Genomic DNA, 21822 nt, shown 5'->3' with positions numbered 1-21822 from the left:
CAAGCCACTGTCTTTACATCCATAGAGAAGCACTTGACAACTTTTTAAAAAATTAAGTATAACTTATATACCATAAAACTCACTCATTATAAGTATACAGTTCAATGTTTATTAATAAATTTATAGAATTTTGTAGCTATCATCATATCTCCTTTTCAGAATATTTCCAAAAGTCCTTTTGTGCCCTTCTGCAATGAGTCTCCCACTTTACTTCAACCTCAAACAAATCCTGATCTGTTTTCTGTCCCTGTAGATTTTGTCCCCACAGATTTTCCTTTTCTGGATGTTTTATATAAATGGAATTATACAGTGTGTAATGTAATCTATTGTTTCTGGCTTCTTGCACTTAGAATAATGTTTTTGAGGTTTATCCATGTTATAGAATATACCAACAATTTTATTGCTGAATTACAGCATACTTTATGAAAATAATACATTTTCTTTATCCACTCAGGAATGTTTTTGGTTATTTGGATAACGTTTCTATAAACAATTGCATACAAGGCTGAGTGGACAATGCTTTCGGTTCTTTTAAGTAGGTATCTAGGAGTAGAATTGCTGTGTCGTATGTTAAGTTTATGTTTATTCTTTTAAGAAACTTCCAAATTGTTTTCTTAAGTGGCTTTGCCATTTTACATTACCACCAGCAATGTCTGAGGGCCACAGTTTCTTTTCACATTCTTGTCAATACTTGATATCATCAGCCTTTTTGATTATAACCATTCTGTTATGGGTGAACTGGTATCTCAATGTGGTTTCAGTTTGTATTTCTCTAATGATGATGTTGAGCATAATTTCATATGCTCTTATGAGCTGTTTGGGTATCTACTTTGGAGAAATATATTTACATATCTTTTGCCCACCTCCAAAATTGAGGATTTTTACCTTATTATCAAGTCTTGAAAGTTCTTTATGTAGTCTGAACACAGGTTCTTGACCAAATACATAACTTGGAAGTATTTCCTCTCATTTTATGGCTTGTCTTATTTTCTTAAATGATCTCTTAGAAGAGGAAAATGTTGTGATTTAATTAAGTCCAATTTATCATTTTTTACCTTTATAGATAGTACTTTAAAAAAATTTTTTTAATGTTTTATTTATTTCTGAGAGAGAGACAGAGACAGCATGAACAGGGGAGTGTCAGAGAGAGAGGGAGATACAGAATCTGAAGCAGGCTCCAGGCTCTGAGGTAGCTGTCAGCACAGAGCCCGATGCGGGGCTTGAACCCACGTACTGTGAGATCATGACCTGAGCTGAAGTCGGACACTTAACCTACTTAGTCACCCAGGCGCCCCTATATAGATTGCACTTTTGATGCCAAATTCTAAAATATCATTGTCTAACCCAAGGCAATGAAGATTTTTATTCTCTGCTTTCATCTACAAATCCTTTTTTTTAAGTTGTTTTGTATATGATGTAAGGTATGGAGTGAAGTTCTTTTTCTTTTTTTTCCTCTTCATATGGGTATCCAATTTTTACTGCACTTTTAATTCAATTTTTAGCATCAGCTATCAGTTTCTTTTAAAAAAAATTCTGCTGCTGGGGCACCTGGGTGGCTCAGTCAGTTAAGCGTCCGGCTTCGGCTCAGGTCATGATCTCATGGTTCGTGGGTTCGAGCCCCGTGTCAGGCTCTGTGCTGACAGCCAGCTCACAGCCTGGAGCCAGTTTCAGATTCTGTATCTCCCTCTCTCTCTGACCTTCCCTGCTCACACTGTCTCTCTCTCAGAAATAAATAAAAACATAAAAAAAAATTAAAAATAAAAAAATTCTGTTGGGATTGAGTATTGTGACCCATGAAGATGAAATATTTCTCCATTTAATAGATGGTCTTTAATTTCTATGCAGTTTTCTACTTGTTAGTGAAGAAGTCTTGTTAAAATTCACTTTTTAAAGTTTTTATTTAAATTCCAGTTAGTTAACTGTAATATTAGTTTTAGGTGTACAATACAGTGATTCAACACTTTTATATAACACTTGATGCTCATCACAGCAATGTACTCCTAATCTTCATCACCATTTTAGTCATCCTCCCACCTGCCTCCCTTCTGGTAACCATCAGTTTGTTCTCTATAGGTTGAGTCTATTTCTTAGTTTGCCCTCCTATCTTTTTTCCCTTTGCTCATTTGTTTTGTTTCTTAAAGTCCATATATAAGTGAAATCACATGGTATTTGTCTTTCTTTGACTGACTTATTTTACTTAGCATAATACTCTAGCTCCATCCATATTGTTGCAAATAGTAAGATTTCATTCTTCCTATGGCTGAGTAATATTCCATTGTGCGTCCGTGTTTGTATGTGTGTATAATTGATTTTTAAATATTTTATTTTTGTTAATACTCTTGTGAATGGAGTGGTTTCTTTTACATTTGGGTTGTAGTTCCTAGTGAATTAAAATCTTACTGATTTTTGGATATTAACCTTGTATCCTATGATGTTAAATTTATTTATTAATTCTAATCATTTATTTGTAGATTTTTAGAATTTTCTACATATATAATCAGGTCATAAAAAAGCAAATAAATCCAACTTTCTATTTTATCAATCTGTATGCCTTTTTCTTACCTCATTGCACTGGCAACAATCTCTAATATAAAATTGCTTGGAAGTGATGTGTGTAGGTATTCCTGCCTTATTCTCAGTTCTAGGGAGAAAACATTCCATCTTTCACCATTATATATTGATGTAAGCTATAGAGTCCCCTACACAATTCCCTGTGAGTCCTAATTTGTTGATAGCTTTTATCACAGGTGTTGAATTTTTGGAATACCTCTTCCTTGTATATTCAGATGATTATGCGGTTTTGTCTTTTATTAATACAGGGCATTCCTTTAATTGATTTTCAGTGTTGAACCAACCTTGCATTCCTTGGATAAATCATACATGATCATGGTATATAATCCTTTTCCTCTACTGTTGGGTTAAGTTTGTTAATATTTTGATAAAGATAATTTGCATTGTGATGGATATTGGTCTGTAATTTTCTGTTGATCTTTGTCTAGCTTTGGTATCAGGCATTATAGAATAATTTGGGAAGTGTCACATCCTCCTCTATATTTTGAAAAAGCTTATATGGGATTGGTATTATATCTTTGGATGTTTCATAGAATTCCCCAGTGAAGCCATATGGACCTGAGCTTTTCTTTGTGAGAAAAAATTTTAATTATTAACTGAACATTTTAATTTGTTCATGAATCTCTTCAGATTTTCTATTTCTTCTTGAGTTAGTTCCAGTACCTGTGTCTTTCTATGAATATGTCCATTTCACCTAAGTTATATAATTAAGATAAAGTTATTTATAGTATTCCCTTATAAATTTTTTAAATTCCTTTAGTGTCAGGGATGATATTGTCTTTTCATTTTTGATTTGGGTAATTAGTATCTTTTCTATTTTGTATTATTTCGTTTGGTCATATTTTGTTAGTTTTAATTTTTCATCAGTGTAGCTTCATCAGTAAGACATTTGGACTTATTCATTTTCTCTGTTGTTTTCAATTTTCTATTTCATTGAAGTCTGCTCTGATCTGCTGTTTGGTTTGGTTTAATTTGACCTTCCTTCTTGAGTTTCTTAAGGTAGAAGCTTAAATTATTGTTTGAGACCTTTCTTTTTTTCTAATGTAGGTATTTAAATCTACAAATTTCTCTCTAAGCTCTGCTTTGTCTACATTTCATAAATATTGATTTCTTGTAAGTTCTTTTACATTCGGTTCAAAGTATTTTCTTATTGCCCTTTGTAGATCTTTGTAATTTAAATCCAAGTATTTGGGAATTTCCAAATTTTCCATTGCTGACTTTTTTTCTTAGAGAGAGACAGAGAGAGACAGAGTGTGAGTGGGGGAGGAGCAGAGAGTGAGGGAGACACAGAATCTGAAGCAGGATCAAGACTCTGAACTGGCAGCACAAAGCCCACATCGGGCCTTGAACTCACAAACTGTGAGATCATGACCTGACCTGAAATCTGACATTCAAACCAACTGAGGTACCCAGGCAACCCCCCATCTGTTGCTGATTTCTAATTTAATTCTACTGTGATCAGAGAACATACTTTGATTTTTCAGTACTTTCAAAGTTGAAATTTGTTATAGTATTTAGCATATGCTTAATGTGGAAATTTCCATGTGTGCTTGAAAACACTGTGTATTTTGATGATGTTAGGTACTGTGTTTTATAAATGTCATATTTTAATGGTATTATTCAAGTTTTCTGTATCTTTGCTGATTTTCTGTCTAGTTTTTCCATGAATTATTAAGAAGGGAATATTGAAATCTTCAGATATAATTGTTGAATTATGACATTCTCCATTCAATTCTGTCATTTTTGTCTTAGTATTGGGGGGCTGTTTTTTTCAGTGCATATACATTTCTAATTATTAACTCTCTCAAGTGTATTGGCTCTTTTATCATTATGAAATGTCCTTTTTGTCTGAAGTACTATTTTATTTTTCTCTTAAAGTCTATTTTGTCTGATACTGATTTAGGTACTCCAGCTGTCTTATGGTTACTATTTTCATGGTATATCTTTTTCTTTTCCTTTGCCTTTCAACCTATGTGTATCCTTAAATCTAAAGTGTGGCTCTTCTAGAAAGGATATAGTTGGGCTCTGCTTTTTTTTTTTTTTTATTCTGCTTTTTTTTTTCCAGTCTGATAATTTCTGCCTTTGATCCATCTTTGTTCCATTCACATTCAATATAATTATTGATATGGTTGTATTTACATCTTCTACTGTGCTGCTTGTTTTCTACATGTCTTATAGTTCTTGCTGCTATTGTTTCTTTTTCACTTCTTTAGTGTTAAACAAATATTTATTAGGTGCCATTATAATTCTTCATTTTTTAACTAAATTTTTAAAAGATATTTTCATAATGTTTGATTTAGGGGTTATTATAATGTACATTTCATCTTATCACAGTCTACTTGAGGATAGTACTGATTTAATTCTAGTAAATTATTTAAATCTAGTAAATCTATTTTGATCCAACATAGCTCAATTTCTTCTCCAGCTCTGTGTTAGTATTTTCAAACATATTACATATATATTTTTATAAACCTCAGCAATGCAGTTTCATACAATTGAAGTCCTTTAAAGAAATTAAGAGAAGGGGCGCCTGGGTGGCTTTATCGGTTAAGCGTCTGACTTCAGCTCAGGTCATGATCTCATGTTCGTGGTTTCGAGCCCTGTGTTGGGCTCTGTGCTCACAGCTACCTCAGAGCCTGGAGCCTGCTTCAGATTCTGTATCTCCCTCTCTCTGACCCTCCCCTGCTCACACTGTCTCTCTCACTCTCTCAGAAATAAATAAAAAACATTTTTAAAAAAGTTTAAAAAAAGAAATTAAGAGAAGAAAACAGAAAAGTATGTATTTATAAGATCTTTTACTTCTGTCTGTACCATTTCCAGCATTCTTCATTTCTTCCTGTCAATTGAATATTGCCTGGTGTCGTTTCTTTTCATCCTGAATGACATCCTTAAGTATTTCTGCTTACAACAAACATTCTCAGTTATTCGTTTGGGAATGTCTTTATTTCACCTTTGTTTTTGCAGGATAATGTTTTGGATAGAGAATTGTTGTGAAAAGGTTTGTTTCTTTTTTCTCTTAGAGCTCTATGAATATATCATTCCACTGTCTTCTAACCTTTCTTATTTCTGTTAAGTCATTGATCGTATTGCTTTTTCTTTGTGCATTATTAGCCATTTTTCTCTTGCTGCTTTTAAGATTTTGTCTTTGTCTTTGTCTTTCAAAACTTGACTATGATGTGTCTAGGTATGGATCTCTTTGTGTTTATTCTAGTTGATATTATTTGAACTCCTGGATCTGTTGGGTAATGTTTTCCATATTGGATTTTCAACCATTATTTCTTCAAATGTTTTTTTCTTTGCCCTTTGTCTTTCTCCACGCTTTTTAGGATTCCTATTACATGTACGTTGGTACCCTTGATATTCTGCAGGTATGTGAGGGTCTGTTCATTATTCTCCAGTCTTTTGTTCTCTGTATTCTTCAGTCTGGAAATTTCTATAAATCTGTCTTCAAGCTCACTGTTTCAGTCTTTACCCTCCTCAAATCTTCTGTTGGGCCTGTGTAGTGAGTTTGTAAATTTTGGTTATTGTACTTTGAAAGTCTATGATTTTTATGTTGTAAATAGTTTCTCTTTCTGTATTGAAACTCTCCTTATATCATTGTCATTATAATTTTAATTATTTAAACATAATTTCATTTTATTCTTTCATATATTTATAATTTATATATTTGTATATGTTTTAAAGTTTGTCTGACAAATCCTATATTTTAACCTATTCAGAGACATTTTCTGTTGACTGCCTTTTCTCTTCATGATGATTACATAATATTTTTGTCACAAAAAAAACCACCTGATTTTTTAAAATAATATTTTTGTGGCAGTTCTGGATTCTGATTATTCTTTCTTCCTGGTTGTATGTATGTATTTATTTATCTTTAATAACTTTTTTGGCCTTAATATATGGACTGTCCCCCATGGTGTCTGACTGCTGATTTCCCTGCTAGGAATTACCCTGTGCCTTTGTAACTAGGTTGTTATTCATTGATTGATCAGAGGTTGTGTTCAAATGCTTTGAGCAAGTCTGTGCTGATGGAGCTGTTTGTGGGATGAGGAGCACATTCAGTGTTCAGGCAGTTTTCAAGTCTGTACCAGCTTTAACTTTCTGCAGGGCCCTCTTGGGTCTCCCCTACAGGAATAGCTTCCTAGTTAGCTAGGGATATGTGAAGAGCTTATTTAGGTCCGCTCTGACTCTCTCATTTCCATTTTCTGTGTTAAATTTCTTGCTAGACTACCAGTCTGCTACTCACCCCTACCAAGGCCACAACTTTAGACTAGCAAAGCTGGACACTTTCCCTGTTCATTTCCTACAGTTTGCTTTTTTAATTGACAACATCACTTGTGTGGGATTTTTTTGGCCTCCTCTGTGTATCAGGTCAGCCCCTCTGGTAGCAAAGCTGCTAGTTGTCGTGGTCAGCCCCACCTGGTGGAAGTACTGCACTGACTGAGCTGTTGGGGGAACAGGAGCAACACTGAGCAAGACTTCCTTAGACTCCCACTGCTCTTAGACACAATTCAGCAGTTTTTCATGAATAAATGCTCCTCAATTTATTGTTTGTGATTGCTGGGTTTCCAGAACTGTGAAGTCATTGTTTTTGACAATTTTGTCCAGCTTCATAGTTGTTTCTTAGAAGCTTTGCTGACTTACTCATGGCCCCATCACCAGAACTCCTAGCTCACCTGGCAGCTTTAAAAATGGCAAGTTCACTTGCTGAAGTTCCACTGAACGAGGTACCATTCTACAGATCCTTTGTACCATTTTGGTACAAAATTTAGGTCTTTGGGAATCAGAACAGTCTGTTCACCATGCCATCCAGTCTGCCCACCTTGCTATACAATCTGTCATCTTCATCCTCTTTGATGTAAAGAATTTTACACTTCAACAATGATCACCAGTAACTTTTCGCATGTTATTCTCTTTTGAAAACCATGTTAGTGGCATCTGACACTGTTTGTAATGCCGAATTTAATGGAAGTTTATAAATTAGCTGTTTCATGATTCTGCTTTATAAATGAAGAAATCTGTAGTGTTGTATTTTATCTCTTCCGTAATACAGAATGTTTAAATGGTTAACATTTGTGCTGCAGTATAGCTTTCTGGCTCATGAAAAATGAAAGCTATCAGCGATCTGGGCAATAAGATTCATCGCCAATAGTCACTAGCAACAGCACACAGCATTTTAATATCAGTGAGGTCCACAGCTAGCAGTAAGAGCTGGTGTAATTGAAAGACGTTTAGGTGCAATCATTCTGCTGTTTGTTCCTTGCCAGGTTCAACATGGGATTGTGTGAGTATTTGAAGAAAACAGCAATTTTTTTATATCTTTGAAAGATGTAAAAAGGGTAGATAAGTGTTTAAATTTAAGAAATGTGGTAATTTTTAAATCATGTGGCTCTAAAATAAAAGGATATTTTATTTGTCTTGCTTGATTAAAGCTTTAGAAAAGCTACTCCTTGGTTACAAGTGAACCGATAATTCTGGTCTAATGTTGCCGTGGTAACAACTCATGCTGATATAATTGAGAACATCTTATACATCCTGGTTTGAACATTTTCTCCCTGCCATTTTGAGTTGTTCTGGTGGTATATGAAGGAGGCTAGAATAACCAGCTTGAAAGAAATTAAATCTGGTTATACACATCTTTGGCATTAATCTGGTGTTTACTAGTGATATCTCATGCTGGGCAGTTATGCTTTGCTTCTAGGGGCTTTTCTTTTTTAAACAAAAGAAAGCTATTTTCATTTCTGTGTGCTGCATGTTCCAGTGTATGTGTTTACACCATCGGTTCTTCTACCTCTAGAGATTAGCATAACTCCCTTTGCTGTTGGATTGTTGTTTTGAGCAATATGTTTTGGAAAGGTTGGTTTTCATCATGAGTGGTAAGTATGCTCTCTGAGCCACTGCAGCTATATATTTTTTAGAAATAATTAACTATACAAGGAAAAAATATTTTCTAAAGGGGCAATTGTAAAGCCGGAGCTACAGTGAATTACATTTTCTATTGATGCTTTTGCATTTTGGCATTATAGTAATTTGCTTTTAAAATCCATTGAGAACTGTGAACAAGTAAAACCACTATTAATAGTAGATACTAATAATTGGTTTTTCATTTTGTTTATGGTTTGATTTATTGTATTCATTAAATACTGTTGTTACTAATTGTGATATAAATTAGTGAGTAAAAGACCCACCATGATAAGATAGTAATTTCTTTTTATTATCTTATCCTGAAGATAACTTAACTTTCCATTTATTGGCTTTGTCATTCTAATATTAAATTTTGTTAGCTTCTTTTTGATTACGTTTTTAAAAAAACATTAATCTTGAATAAGATGCTGCCAGAATTTTGTTGATTTACTGGCTGCTCGTAACTACAGTTCGTTGAGAAATAGAGAATTAATGATGAAATAAATATGTGCATTTTGGTTTTGGAGGCTTTGTTAAAATTTTTCAGAGATACTTTTTTGGGGGAAATAATTTGTTAGAATAAGTACTTTCATGATCATAACTTTCCTTTTATGTTTTTATAATATGTCTTATTTTTTGGAAACATTTCCAAAAATGCTTTTTGAGAAAATATCTTACAGTATATACTGCAGTTTATCATAGGGTAAGAGCTGTTCACTTTAAGCCAAACCTGCAGCTAAAAATAGATATCCTGTTGTTAGAGTGAGAAATACTTGCTTACAGCATAATTCATTAGCTTCTTTTTGCTTAACTAAAAAGAGGATATTTATAAGTTAACCCTTGAATCCAAAGACTTTAGGAGAAATGTTATATTATTTTCTTATAACGTAACAGTCTATAATTTATACTTAAAAGATTTGGAATTGGAATCTAGAACCTGAGAGAGTTGGATTTTTGCTATATAATGGCAGAATTCAAAACAGATATACATTTTGTTCCATAAATGAAGATCACCTCATTACTGCCAGTAAATATTCTTTTATCCTGTTTCCGTATACCATAAGCCTCTTCAGCACTGTTAGGTATTTGTGAAATGATATGAGACATTAAAGGACGTTTTTATATGCAAGACATTAAGAATTGTTATTGTTATTTTCCTGTTAGTAGACAGATCCTTCTGATCTAGTGTTTTAAATTTGGGCTAATATTACAGAATTAACATGTTAACATTTCTTAGGCTTCCTGTGGGTATCAAAATTGAATATGCCTGTTGTTCATACTTAAAATTATTAGATTTCTTTGACTCTGGCCAGTGCATGTTTGCTCTTTGAAAGTTTGGTATAGAACAGAATTTTTAGGTAGCCACTGTGGTGGTCTAGAGGTTTTACAGTTGGATATATTGGTTTTAACTGAAGAAAATTGTTGCTGCTTTTGTATTGCTTTATTTCTCTTTGAAGAATCTATGGATTATTAAGGTAGTATTTGATATACTTGATCCTATTGGCTTGTCCTTATAGCCTTTTCTAACTCAGGAATCATAGTAATCACAGTTAGGCATTCTGACTTTTCCAATATTGTCCAATTTCAACTAATTTTACTCTTGTCGTAAGTGGTTACAAGCCTTAGCTATCAAAAGGTGGAAAATTACAAATGAAGTGTGATTTTATTTGTAAAAGTAGGCAAATGATAGACCTTTTTATCTGAGTTTATAGATATACATGTGGTGTGTGTATATATATATATATACATGCATGTGGTATTTTTCTAGTTAAAAAGCTACTCTTTTCTCCTTCCTGCCTATTAAGTGTTAGGTTTCTCCGGGAATCTATCTTTGGCCCTCTCTTAATGCTATATTCTCTCTGAATGATCTCATCCATGCCCACATCTTCAGTTGTTACCTGAACGTACAGTTCAAAAGTAAATTTTCTCTTTCCATTTCAAATCTATTACATTTTCATTGATTCTGATTTCTGTTAATGATCTCAGGCCCAAACAGGGATTTAAAACAGAAACCTTGTAGTCATTCCTAACTTGTTTTTAACCCACCCCAGGCATTCACTCAATTTTCTCTAGTCTCACTAACACTGGGAATGCCTAAAATTAGACATTATATGTATTCTCAATCCTATTGCAGTAACTGCTTCACTAGTTTCTCAGCTTCCAGTTTTATATCCCTCCAGACCATTTAATGTGCTGCCATTTTCTAAATGCCAGTATGTCCATTTCATAACCCAACATGAAAACTTTCAGTTATTCCTTATTGTCTCTAAGATAAAGGTTAAACTCCTTAAAGTAAGGCACGTAAGATCAATGAACTACCATTCTGGCTTTATCTGCATCTCTCTCATAAAGTTCTGATCTAGCCATACTATACTACATATTATTCCTTGCTACCTTTTCATATTTATATGTTTTATCATAAAAATTATGAAAACCAGCTATGCTTTTCAGTGCCTTCCTCACTGACTCTATATAGTTAGGTGATTCCCCTATATCCCAAAACAATTATTTGTATTATATTGAAATTATATCCTGGCATGTCAGTTTACAGTCTCTAAACTTTGAACTCCTTAAGTAGAGGGTGGTACTGAGTTCATCTTTGTCTTTCCCATAGTTACCCCCATGCACCAAACATAGAAATAAATTCATAAATTCTTTTAGAATAAATGAATGACTAAAACCAACCCATATTTGAGTACTTTTCTTACATTATCAATGAAAAATACCAGTCATGTATTTTAATTTTTGGTTCATATGCTTATCAGAATATAACTAGCATCCTTATTCCAAAATTCCAGATGAGAACTCTTATTGGCCAAGCTCCAGTGGAGAGCAAATCTCTGAAGAAGCTTACCCTGCTATGAATGACAGGAAAGTTACAAATTTGAGGACGCACATTTACTTAACTCCCCTTTCTGGGTCTCTATTTTCTAGATTAAAAACATAAGAACACAAAACTGGAAAATCAGTGTATCAGTTCTGATTTTAAGAAAATGGATTTGCCCAGAAATATGCACTATCAGACTGAAGATCAGACACCGAAGTCTAACAGTTTTACCTTGAATAGCTTGCCTTCGGGGCGCCTGGGTGGCACAGTCAGTTGGGCGTCTGACTTCGGCTCAGGTCATGATCTCACAGTTTGTGGCTTTGAGCCCCGCATCAGTCTCTGTGCTGACAGCTCAGAGGCTGGAGCCTGCTCCAGATTCTGTGTCTCCCTCTCTCTCTGACCCTCCCCTGCTCATGCTGTCTCTCTCCATCTTTCAGAAATAAATAATAAAAACGGGAAAAAAAAAAGTGAATAGCTTGCCTTCATGGAAAATAAATAAACAGCAGTTTCACCCTCACTAACTTGGAGGGATAGATGAAGCTTGTAAGAAAGACACTGGGGGAGGGGCGCCTGGGTGGCTCAGTTGGTTAAGCATCCGACTTTGGCTCAGGTCATAATCTCACGGTTCATGAGTTCGAGCCCCACATCGGGCTCTGTGCTGACAGCCAACTCAGAGCCTGGAGCCTGTTTCAGATTCTGTATCTCCCTCTGTCTCTCTGACCCTCCCCTGCTCATGCTGTCTCTCTCTCAGAAATAAATAAAAAACATTAAAAAAATAAAATAATAAAAAAAAAAAAGAAAGACACTAGGGGAGATGAGTAGAAGATCCAACACTTGTGATTACTTTCATTTTAAAACAGTATGGGACGTTCAAGAATTTGTTCGGCTATTCCAAGTTGAAAACGTGGCTATTCGACTTCCAGATATAACAGGGCTCTTCCCTGACTTGGTGGGTATCACCACCAGCAAGACACTCTGTAGTCCTAGCTCCACTCCCATTGCAGAAAGTCCCTGTATTATTTAACTGATCATATGAATATGCACCAATTAAAATATCTGAGAAGTTGGTTCTAACACTCTCAAAATAGGAGGTGAGAAGATCTACCTTATCTGGGTGCGTTTGTAAAGTTTTAAAAGGCTTCTCATTGTTTACAAATTGATAAGTAAGAAAAACAACAATATGGAGTCTGTAAATGAGCCTAATGCATCACTTAGGGATATATCACAGACTTCAAGAAGAAAAGAGTGATTATTAGAAAATATTTGTGGGGAGGGTTTAAAAATAAGAAATTATAGATGATATCTGTGTTGAATTTTTAAAAATTCCACATGAACATGAATCTGTGTTTATTTGAAAGATAAAAGAAAGAGAGACTAGGTTGAAAAGAACTGGCTGAGAGGCAGGAATCGAAAAGAAATAATAATGATATGATAAGGGATGGTTATAAGAAAATGAACCTGGGATTTGCAGAACATAAAGCTGCATTAGAAGCGTTAAAAAGCAAAATAATCACTGCAGGAAAGTAAATTAATGATGTAAAGAACTAGCTTGATATATCCTACTAGAATGTCAGGGGAATGGACAGGATAAAAATTATGAGGTAAAAAGTGTGTTAGATAAAAGTAGGAAACTCCACAGATTGAGTGAATAGCATTCCTTCAGAATAGATAATGACTAATAAAACAGGAGCAATAATAAAAAATATGATTCAGGAAAACTCCTTACTTGGGGAAAAAACCCTGAATCTATAGATCAAAGAGCTCATTGTATTTTGACGAAGACTAACACAAACACCAACACCTAAGTATATCCTTTTTTTAAAAAAAGCTTATTTCTTTATTTTAAGAGAGTGTACAAAAGGGGGGAGGGTGAAGAGAGAGAGAAGGAGAGAGAGAGATCCCAAGCAGGCTCCATGCTGCCAGCACAGAGCCCTATGTTTGGGCTCACAAACTGTGAGATCATAACCTGAGCTGAAACCAAGAGTTGGATGCTCAACTGACTGAGCCACCCAGGTGCCCCAATACCTGAGTGGAATTTCTAAGATAAGAAGTTCTACAAACATCTAGACATCTTTGCCTCTTACAACTTAACACAAAGCGTGTCTTATAAAGAAAAAAAATCCAAACATTTTAGATTAGATCATTTGAAAAGCTTTCTAGAGCAAAGATTAATGAAAATACAACAGCATCTAGAAATGCTGAATAAAATGTATCAAGCATCCCTTTAAGTGAATCCCTGAATTTACAAGAATATAATAGAAATCCTCAGTGTACAAAAAGTCAAGTGGTAAATGAAATCCATAGGTATAACAGGAAACATACTTTGACTACCCTGAGATTTTCATACCTTGGCTAATCAAAGGGCTTTCATTTTAAATGGCCTCACAGAGATAGAAAACAATTTATTAGATCCATGCATCTTGGGATTTCTTAGACCCCTATATAAAGCCAGGATCCTTAAAGGATTGTAACCTGAGTGAAAGCATAGATGAGAAAATAAAACCTCTCCACTGATAACAGAAAAAATAAGGAAGCTTGTATTTCTTGGCTTAGATTCCCGGGGACATGGGAGGAGTGTGTGTGTGTATGTGTGTGGGATGCCTCTCCTGAGGGTTTGTAATCAACTGTTTCTCCAGTAAATTTCACATTTTAATCTGTATTAATTATGTGGTTTAAGAATCACCAATAAAATAAAATACATTATTGTAACAGTCCCAGGCTAGTAACATCCACTGGATGCCAGACAGAAGCTAATACAAAACATATTCCCAAGTCAAGCCCTGAAGGTTTATCAAAGTTAAAGCCCAACTGAACTTTAAATTCACAATCCAGGGATGCCTGGGTGGCTCAGTCGGTTAAATGTCCAACTTTGGCTCAGGTCATGATCTCATGGCTTGTAAGTTTGAACCCCTGATCAGACTCTGTGCTGGCAGCTAAAAGCCTGGAGCCTGCTTTGGATTCTGTCTTCATCCTCTATGCCCCTCTCTCTTTCTGTTTTTTAAATATAAATAAACATTTTAAAAAATTAAACATAAATTCACTATCCAAAATCAAAATAGATACACACACACACATCTGCTACAAACAATATTCAGTAAATACAAGATTAGACCCTTCCAAGAATGTCGAGAGTAGAATTGTCACAGACTACCATTTAAAATTAATAATCACATAAATATATATATATGAGAAAATACCGAGCATCTCTAACAGAACCTCAAAACATATAAAACAAAATTGACCACTTAGAAGGAGAAATTGTAAATATATAAGATTTATGGATATTTATAAAGAATGTTATGCTAGTATAACTAGTATAATCACCTAATAATTGGAGAATACACAGAAATATATAGAGCGCTCAACTAAATATATTCAAAATATTTTGAACAATTGACATATAGGCTTTGGTCTCTGCCCAGAAGCAATTAAGTATAATCAGTAAAAAAAAAAAAAAAAAGACTAATTAAACATTAACAAACACACAAATATTATATTTAGGGATTTAAAACATTCAAACAACTCAGGTCAGAAATAAAGTTAAAATTCAGCTATCTACGAGAATTTGTGGGGTGCAGCTAAAATGGATTTATAGACAAATTTTTAAATGCTTATATTAGGAAAGGAGAAGGGCATTAATAATGTAAGTATTCAGGTAAATAAGTTAGAGAAAGCAAGGCATGGTTAATCAAAGGAAGAAAAAGACTAAGGAAGACATGAACAAAAATCAGTAGAATAGAAAATAAAAATCCATCAGAACCAAAAGTTAGTTCATGGAAAACAGTTCATTTGAAAGAACTGATGAGAACTATACCTATTTAAGGTTTAATCATAATTAAAATATTTTTTCAAAACTTAACACAATTATACTAGGCAGTTGTCCAATCAAGTTCTAGGAAATATTCAAAAAACAAAAATGTAAGTCTTGTACAAAATCTTTCAAAGAATTTCAAAAGAGGAGATACTCTTAAATTTATTTGAGTCAAATATAGCTTTATAAGTAAAGTATGGGAGAAGAAAATTAATTAGCAACATTTTCTCTGAAGTTAGGAACAGGAAAAGGATGCTCATTGTTTCTGTGCAATATTGAACTCTTAGTCATAACCTGCATAGTAAGTAAGGCAATAAAAAATGGATGGAACAAAATTGTCATTATTCACAGATGGTAGGTGACTGTCTGCTTAGAGAATTCAAGAGAATCTACCAATGTTATTTTAGAATTAATAAGAGAGTTTGCCGAATAAAATAAGATCAATATATAAACATCAATCATACATCAGTAATAAACAATTAGTAATTTTTAATACTCCATTTTACAATAGCAACCCAAACTCTAAAGAACCTAGAACTAAATCTAATAAAGTATAATAAGACTTTTAAGGAAAAGAATTATAAAATTTTACTGAGGGACATTTACCTAATCTTTAACAAGCAGGTATGATTTCAGGGACGCCTGGGTGGCTCAGTTGGTTAAGCATCCAACTCTTGATTTCAGCGCAGGTCATGATCTCACGGTTCGTGGGTTCAAGCTTCACATAGGGCTCTGTGCTGACATTGTGGAGCCTGCTTGAGATTCTCTCTCTCTCTCTTTCTCTCTCTCTCTCTCTGCCCCACCCCTGCTGGTCCTCTCTCTCACTCTCTCGCTCAAAAATAAATAAACTTAAAAAAAAGATACGATTTCATACCCATTATATTAGTAACACATTTTGCTGAGAGTATGGATCATCAAAGATATAGTGGCAAAATAAACTTGCACAATATATATTGAGCCACTTACTGTATTACTGTCTAGTAAAGTTGAAAATGTACACACCCTATCAACTAGGGATCCACCCTTGGCTCTGTACTGTCTGGTAGCAAGACAGAATATTTTAATTCAGAACTGAATGGAAAATTCTTAGCATGTGACTGTGATAGATACAATATTGCTCTAAGAAAAAGTCTCAGTGAGCAATTAAGAAAGTAAAGTACATTTGAAAGAGCATTTTAAAGATTGCTTGGGTCAATTATGACTATAAATTTAGTTTAAGTTTTTATTATAAAATCCAATCAGCATCAGCTTCTCCAATCAAAAATGACTTGGATGGCCAAGAAAATCCATAGCATCCTTAAAGAGAGAGCAAGTTGGGAGAGAAAGTATGTACATATCGTGAGCTGTGAATTAGTACACTATGTGGATTCATGGTGTATTCATCTCTCTTATGTAGATACTAGTTAAATAAATTAATGTGTTTCTATAATTTGCTAATTTAAATATGTCTCACATAATTTGTCTCACAAAAATTATTTTGTAACAGCGTAGTGAAAGTTAGTCAATTATACTGTTCACTTGTAACCAAGACTTGATAAAGAATTAACCAATAAGAAAAGCATAAGAAAAAGAAAGAGGAATGAAATAGATATTGCAATAGGAAATATAGTTTATATTGCCTATTAAATTTCCAAACACCCATTCATGTGTGACATTGTGCAAGACCAAATGGTATCTTAGAAAACAAAAGTAGACCTGGGGCCATCCACTGAAATGTACAAATACAATTGCAGTAATTAAAGTTGTTTTTTACACTCACTATCAATTTTGGGATTACAGTGAACTTGCTCTGAGTGAACTTCCTTGAATATGGTGAAGCAACTAAAGTGTCCTTTTGGCAAAGTGAACGTACTGCTCTACACATTTAAGGGATAAAATATGATGTTTCATTATTAGATTTCTAGAATAGGATTTGGTTGGTCAAAAAATATATCTCCAAAGAATGTATTGTAATCCTTAGATAAAACACTTTTGAATATGGATCCCCAAGTATTTTTCATTCTATTTCTATGTGTAAATATACTAATGAGCATATGGGATACTTCTTGTGGGTATGTTATTTGATGTGTTATTTCATCTGTTTAACTTATTTATTCCTTTTGACCAAGCACGCAAATCATCAGAAGCATCTGGTAGGAAACCATTTTTTACGGAATAATTCTGTTGCTTTTTTGCTATAAATTGGATTTTTATTAGGTATTTTGTGGCAACTAGAATGTTTTATATTTAGTTTACTGGAAATATTTGTAGTGCAGTGTATGTGTGTGGGGTTATTCTTAGAAATAACCATTGTAGAGCTCTAAACAGGTGGGTGTTTAAAATAGGGGTGGCAGAACACACACTCAGCCAGATTTACACTTTCCAAAGGTTTTGGAAGGAATTGTACTGTTCTCTTATTTGCTGATGAAACTTGGTATTTTCATAGGAAATTAACCTCAGTTTCCATCCTGTTCTGTGCTTTCTGATACATACCAAATAACTCTTAGCATAATGCTTTTATTAAGATAAAGGAGGAAGATGAAAATAATTTAATTGCAGAGATCAGGAGGCCCATGAATTATAATCTGAAAAAGTAATAAGCTTTAAACTATTCTATCAAAAAAGATACCAAGAGACTTTATAGTTACCTGATACTTTCTCCTTCCCTAGTAGGAAATTTTAGAGAACTAGCCCCCTCCCTTATTCCCTACATACATAGCCATCAAGGTTGAAGCCTCAGGCCTCAAACCCCCACTGTTACTGCTCCTTACTCCATCTGGCTCCCCTCTTCCTTAGCAAATGATCTTGCTTCCTGCTTCCCAGAAGAAAATAGGCTCTATCAATTGTGACTAACTCTGTTTGCTCCCGTTCCTTCCTACACATTGAAAACCATCACCATGGCAAACAGTTACCCTCATGTTTGGGCAACTTCTTACCTACACACTTTGCCCCTCGCTGCTACAGTGCACTTCTACCCTATGCTGCTGCTATGCAAGTCAGTTGCTAATGCTGGATAAGTTGTGCTGCTTCCTCCACACCTTTTACACAAGATCATCCCAGCCTAGAATGTCTTCTTCCTCAACTTTAACTAGTAGAGGAACTCTATCCTTAAGACTCAGCATAAATGCTATGTCCTCTATGCCTTACTTTTACCCAAGAATTTCCTCTTATGAGCTCTCTATGTATCTTATAATTCCCTTAGTTGTAGTTTTTGTCATATTGCATTATAATGCTTCATCTTTCTCCCCATTAGCTTTTCACCTCTTTAACAATGGGAATATAATATGTGTTCTTTGTAGTGTTCCCTAAGTCTAGCTCAATCTCTGACACCACTAAACAGTGCTCAATAAATGTTGTTGATTGTTAAACTAGCACCAAGGAAGTAAATGCCTGAAAGACACTAATATCTTTCAAATAGGACTTAACAAGGTATTAAAATTAATAGCCTTTCCTACAGTAGAGTTTCAAATAAATAACAGAAGTCCAGTGATGGTATTGCAATAGTTAACAGGCTGTTTATTTCCATATATACTACCTCACGTTGTTAGCACTATTGCTATGAGAGTTAAAAGTTTGTTAGTTGTTTTAAGAATTAGAATGGTATTGATTTTGACACTGAATAATTACTGATTTTATTTCTTTAGCATTTAATTGTAATATGTCCTATTTGAATATGTGCTGTCAAAAAAATGAGTTTCTTCTGTATTAATGTTTTATTTCTATACATAATATTTTTAGAAAATGTACATAGGTGACTCCGTGCTAATATGTTGTTTTTGTGAGTGTTATTTAATCATTGTTTAATTTATTTTTTTTTTAATACAAGCTTGCTCCTCTTCAGAAATATCTGGTAGGCAACTACTTTTTAATAAGACAAATGTTACCTTTACACTTTTTCTTTGGCTTGCAAACTGTTAAACTCCACATAAGTTATATTTTTATAAAGTATACAGAGTTAATAAAATATTTTAGTTGATGGAGGAAATAGTTTCGTTTATGTTGAGTTTGGTATAGAAATGATTTATACCGCAGTTTTTATGTGCCCTTATAGAAACAACAGATCTAGCCCTGTAAAGTAGTGGGAGTTGTACGGGGTAGCAGAAGAAAGATTAATACACACCACTTAAATTAGATAACTCAGATTAATGGATTTTTTAAAAATAAAATATACTGTTGTAAATTTTGGACAAAACAGCTACTATTTGAATATTTACCCTAGAAAGTTTATATTCTGTTTGGTTCTATTTTCTGTTTCTCTTTTATTTTTTTCTGACATACATTAAATAAAAGTTTAATAAAGTTGTGTTTTTATTATAAAAGACGTGTTAGAGAGGGAGGTGACATTTATTTCCTTACGAAAAACTAGAGAAATAAACATCTGGAGTAATTGTAATTTGTAATAGTAATAGATTTCTAAACTCTTCTTCCAAATCATGAATGATAACCTCTTTTAAGCACTGGATAATGGTGTGCTATAACTAACAACATGCTTTTTTTTTTTTAATAACCAGCAGTAATGTAGTATATTTAACACAGAACCCAAAAGTGCCTAATACATTTCTAAATTTAATTAGTGAAACATTCTTATTTATTGTAAAATTATCTGCATAATATGGAATAAAGATATGCCATACTTGACTTTTTAATGAAACTTCCTAATGTTTAAAATAAACTTTGTAATCTAATTTTTTAAATATTTTTTAATTTATTTTTGAGAGAGAGGTAGAGACAGCATGAGCAGGGGAGGATCAGAGAGAGAGGGAGGCACAGAATCTGAAACAGGCTCCAGGCTCTGAGCTTCAGCACAGAGCCCGATGCAGGGCTCGAACCCACGAACCGTGAGACCATGACCTGAGCCGAAGTCGGACGCTCAACCGACTGAGCCAGCCAGGCGCCCCTGAAATCTAAATTTTAAACTATGTCCTGTGTATAAAAATATAAAATATTTTGTGAGTGGTCAGAATTAAATTTTTTGTATACTTCTAGTAACACATAAAAATTATCACTTTGTTTCTTCTTTCCTTATCTCATGAGTGTGGGTAAACATTCCTATATGTAGGAATAGATTCCTGTGGTATGCTCATTTCTTTAGAATACAATGTCATCTCTTTAAATGATACAAATTGAAAAGAAAATACATTTATTTGGAAAAATATATAATTGATAATATATACTCCTAGGAAGAATTGATTTAATTTTTGATGTGCACTTCTCATTTTTTATAGTACATTATTGACCATTGCAGAACAAAATATATTTGCAGGAAAATTCTTCATTGAGATCTTTTCCTGCGGAGAGTTACTAATCACTGTTAGCTGCTTAGCTACCCATAATTGTGTAGCTAAGAACTATTAGAGCCAATATTCTAACTCAGATGTGCCAAGCCGCAAAACATATGGCTATTTCAGGCTATCACAGTGGCTTAAATGGTTAAATATAGGTATTGTGTACATATTAGAACACAATAAGAAAACCAAAATATTTAAAATTTCCAATTGGGATTGAATGTGCTGCAGTGTTTGAATTTGGCCACCACTTATTTTGTTAATTAGCTGCCAACACCTTATGTCAGTGGGTATAAATTTTTTAAACCAGAGAAAACATTTAGAAAGTGAAATTCACCACTCTCTAAAAATAATAAAAACCAAAGCAAATACATGTGGTTCTAGATTGCCTATTGTTTTAGAGTTATTCATAACCCAGCATATTGTGAAATATTTTATTTCTGGTGTTTATATTTATAAGATGTATATTTTGATTAACGTATATTTTTACAGAGTTAACTTTGCTCATTTTTGCATCTAAATAGTGCACCTATAAACTAGAGACTGTCTGTATATATACTTAGGGGATAAAAAATGTTTTGAACAGCATTTGCTTCATGGAAGCATTTAATGACATTATAATTAATACTCATCCTGACTCTAAAAGGGAATCTCTTAATTTGTTGAAATAATTAACAAAATTTAATAGTTTTGATTCATATCTATTTCTGATCATTTTCACATAAGACCTTTTTGAGAACTGTTACTTACTTTCTATAATGTTACTTAACAGTGAACCTGTAGTATTGATGAGTACAGAGAATATTTCAGAGAATTTCCTGAATATCCTGGTAGTGAGTGAAACTCAATAGTACCTGAAATTTTTCATCTAGCTCATTCACCAAGTAGGAAAAAGGAAGTTTTTTGCAATGTCCCATCTTTGGCCATTACTACCAGTCCTTCTTTAGACCATTTACTTTTTTCTTAACTCCAGATCCACTTAGCAGGAAGTGACGGGAGAAGCTGAAACAGGACGTTGAGAATGTTTTTTTCCTTTCCCTAATTCTCTTCCTTGTCTCCAAATTATCTATACTCATGCAGGCATCTGGAGAGTTTATACTTCAATGTGATGTGCAAGTTCTATAAATAGAAGATAACCAAAAATATTTTTCAAAAGAAATCAGATATATATTTTGGGAATCACAAATTGTTGTTTCTTAAAAGCCACAGTTGCATTTAGCAGGAAATTATGTTTTTAATTTATTATAGCTGTCATCTCTAAGGCAATGCCATTGCAAATAAGTCTGCTCATGCAAAAGAATAAATCAATTAAATAAACATAATCTTACTTATAAAACCACTCTTCAGTTGTAACTAGTACACTAACTTTTAGAAGTAGGATGACTTGAACCGTCCTAAACTCAAAATGGATTTCCACCCCCAGATCCACCCCCGGGAAGAATTAG

The 21822-nt window shown here is 33.7% G+C and overlaps 1 protein-coding gene across 6 annotated transcripts in view; it reads left to right on the top strand.

Moving 5' to 3' along the window:
- PRKACB (protein kinase cAMP-activated catalytic subunit beta) overlaps positions 1-21822 on the top strand; it is a 124169-nt gene that overhangs the window by 61831 nt on the left and 40516 nt on the right. The window contains exons 1-3 of one of the 6 annotated variants that reach the window (XM_039246922.1): positions 8202-8447; positions 17222-17245; positions 18919-18942. The exons of 2 other annotated variants lie outside the window; for them this stretch is intronic. In XM_039246922.1, coding sequence (XP_039102853.1) covers positions 8441-8447; positions 17222-17245; positions 18919-18942 — 55 coding nt within the window. In that variant the 5' untranslated portion in view covers positions 8202-8440. Of the gene's footprint in view, positions 1-7819; positions 7856-8201; positions 8448-17221; positions 17246-18918; positions 18943-21822 lie in introns of those variants that run through there. 3 more of the 6 variants (XM_039246924.1, XM_039246925.1, XM_039246926.1) reach the window with 3 other exon arrangements.

Source organism: Hyaena hyaena, unplaced genomic scaffold (assembly GCF_003009895.1).
Source record: "Hyaena hyaena isolate Hyena2069 unplaced genomic scaffold, ASM300989v1 scaffold_286, whole genome shotgun sequence".
In the NCBI taxonomy this organism is placed as follows: domain Eukaryota; kingdom Metazoa; phylum Chordata; class Mammalia; order Carnivora; family Hyaenidae; genus Hyaena; species Hyaena hyaena.
Note: the sequence above shows the minus strand (reverse complement) of the source record. Positions and strands in the feature narration are given on the sequence as shown.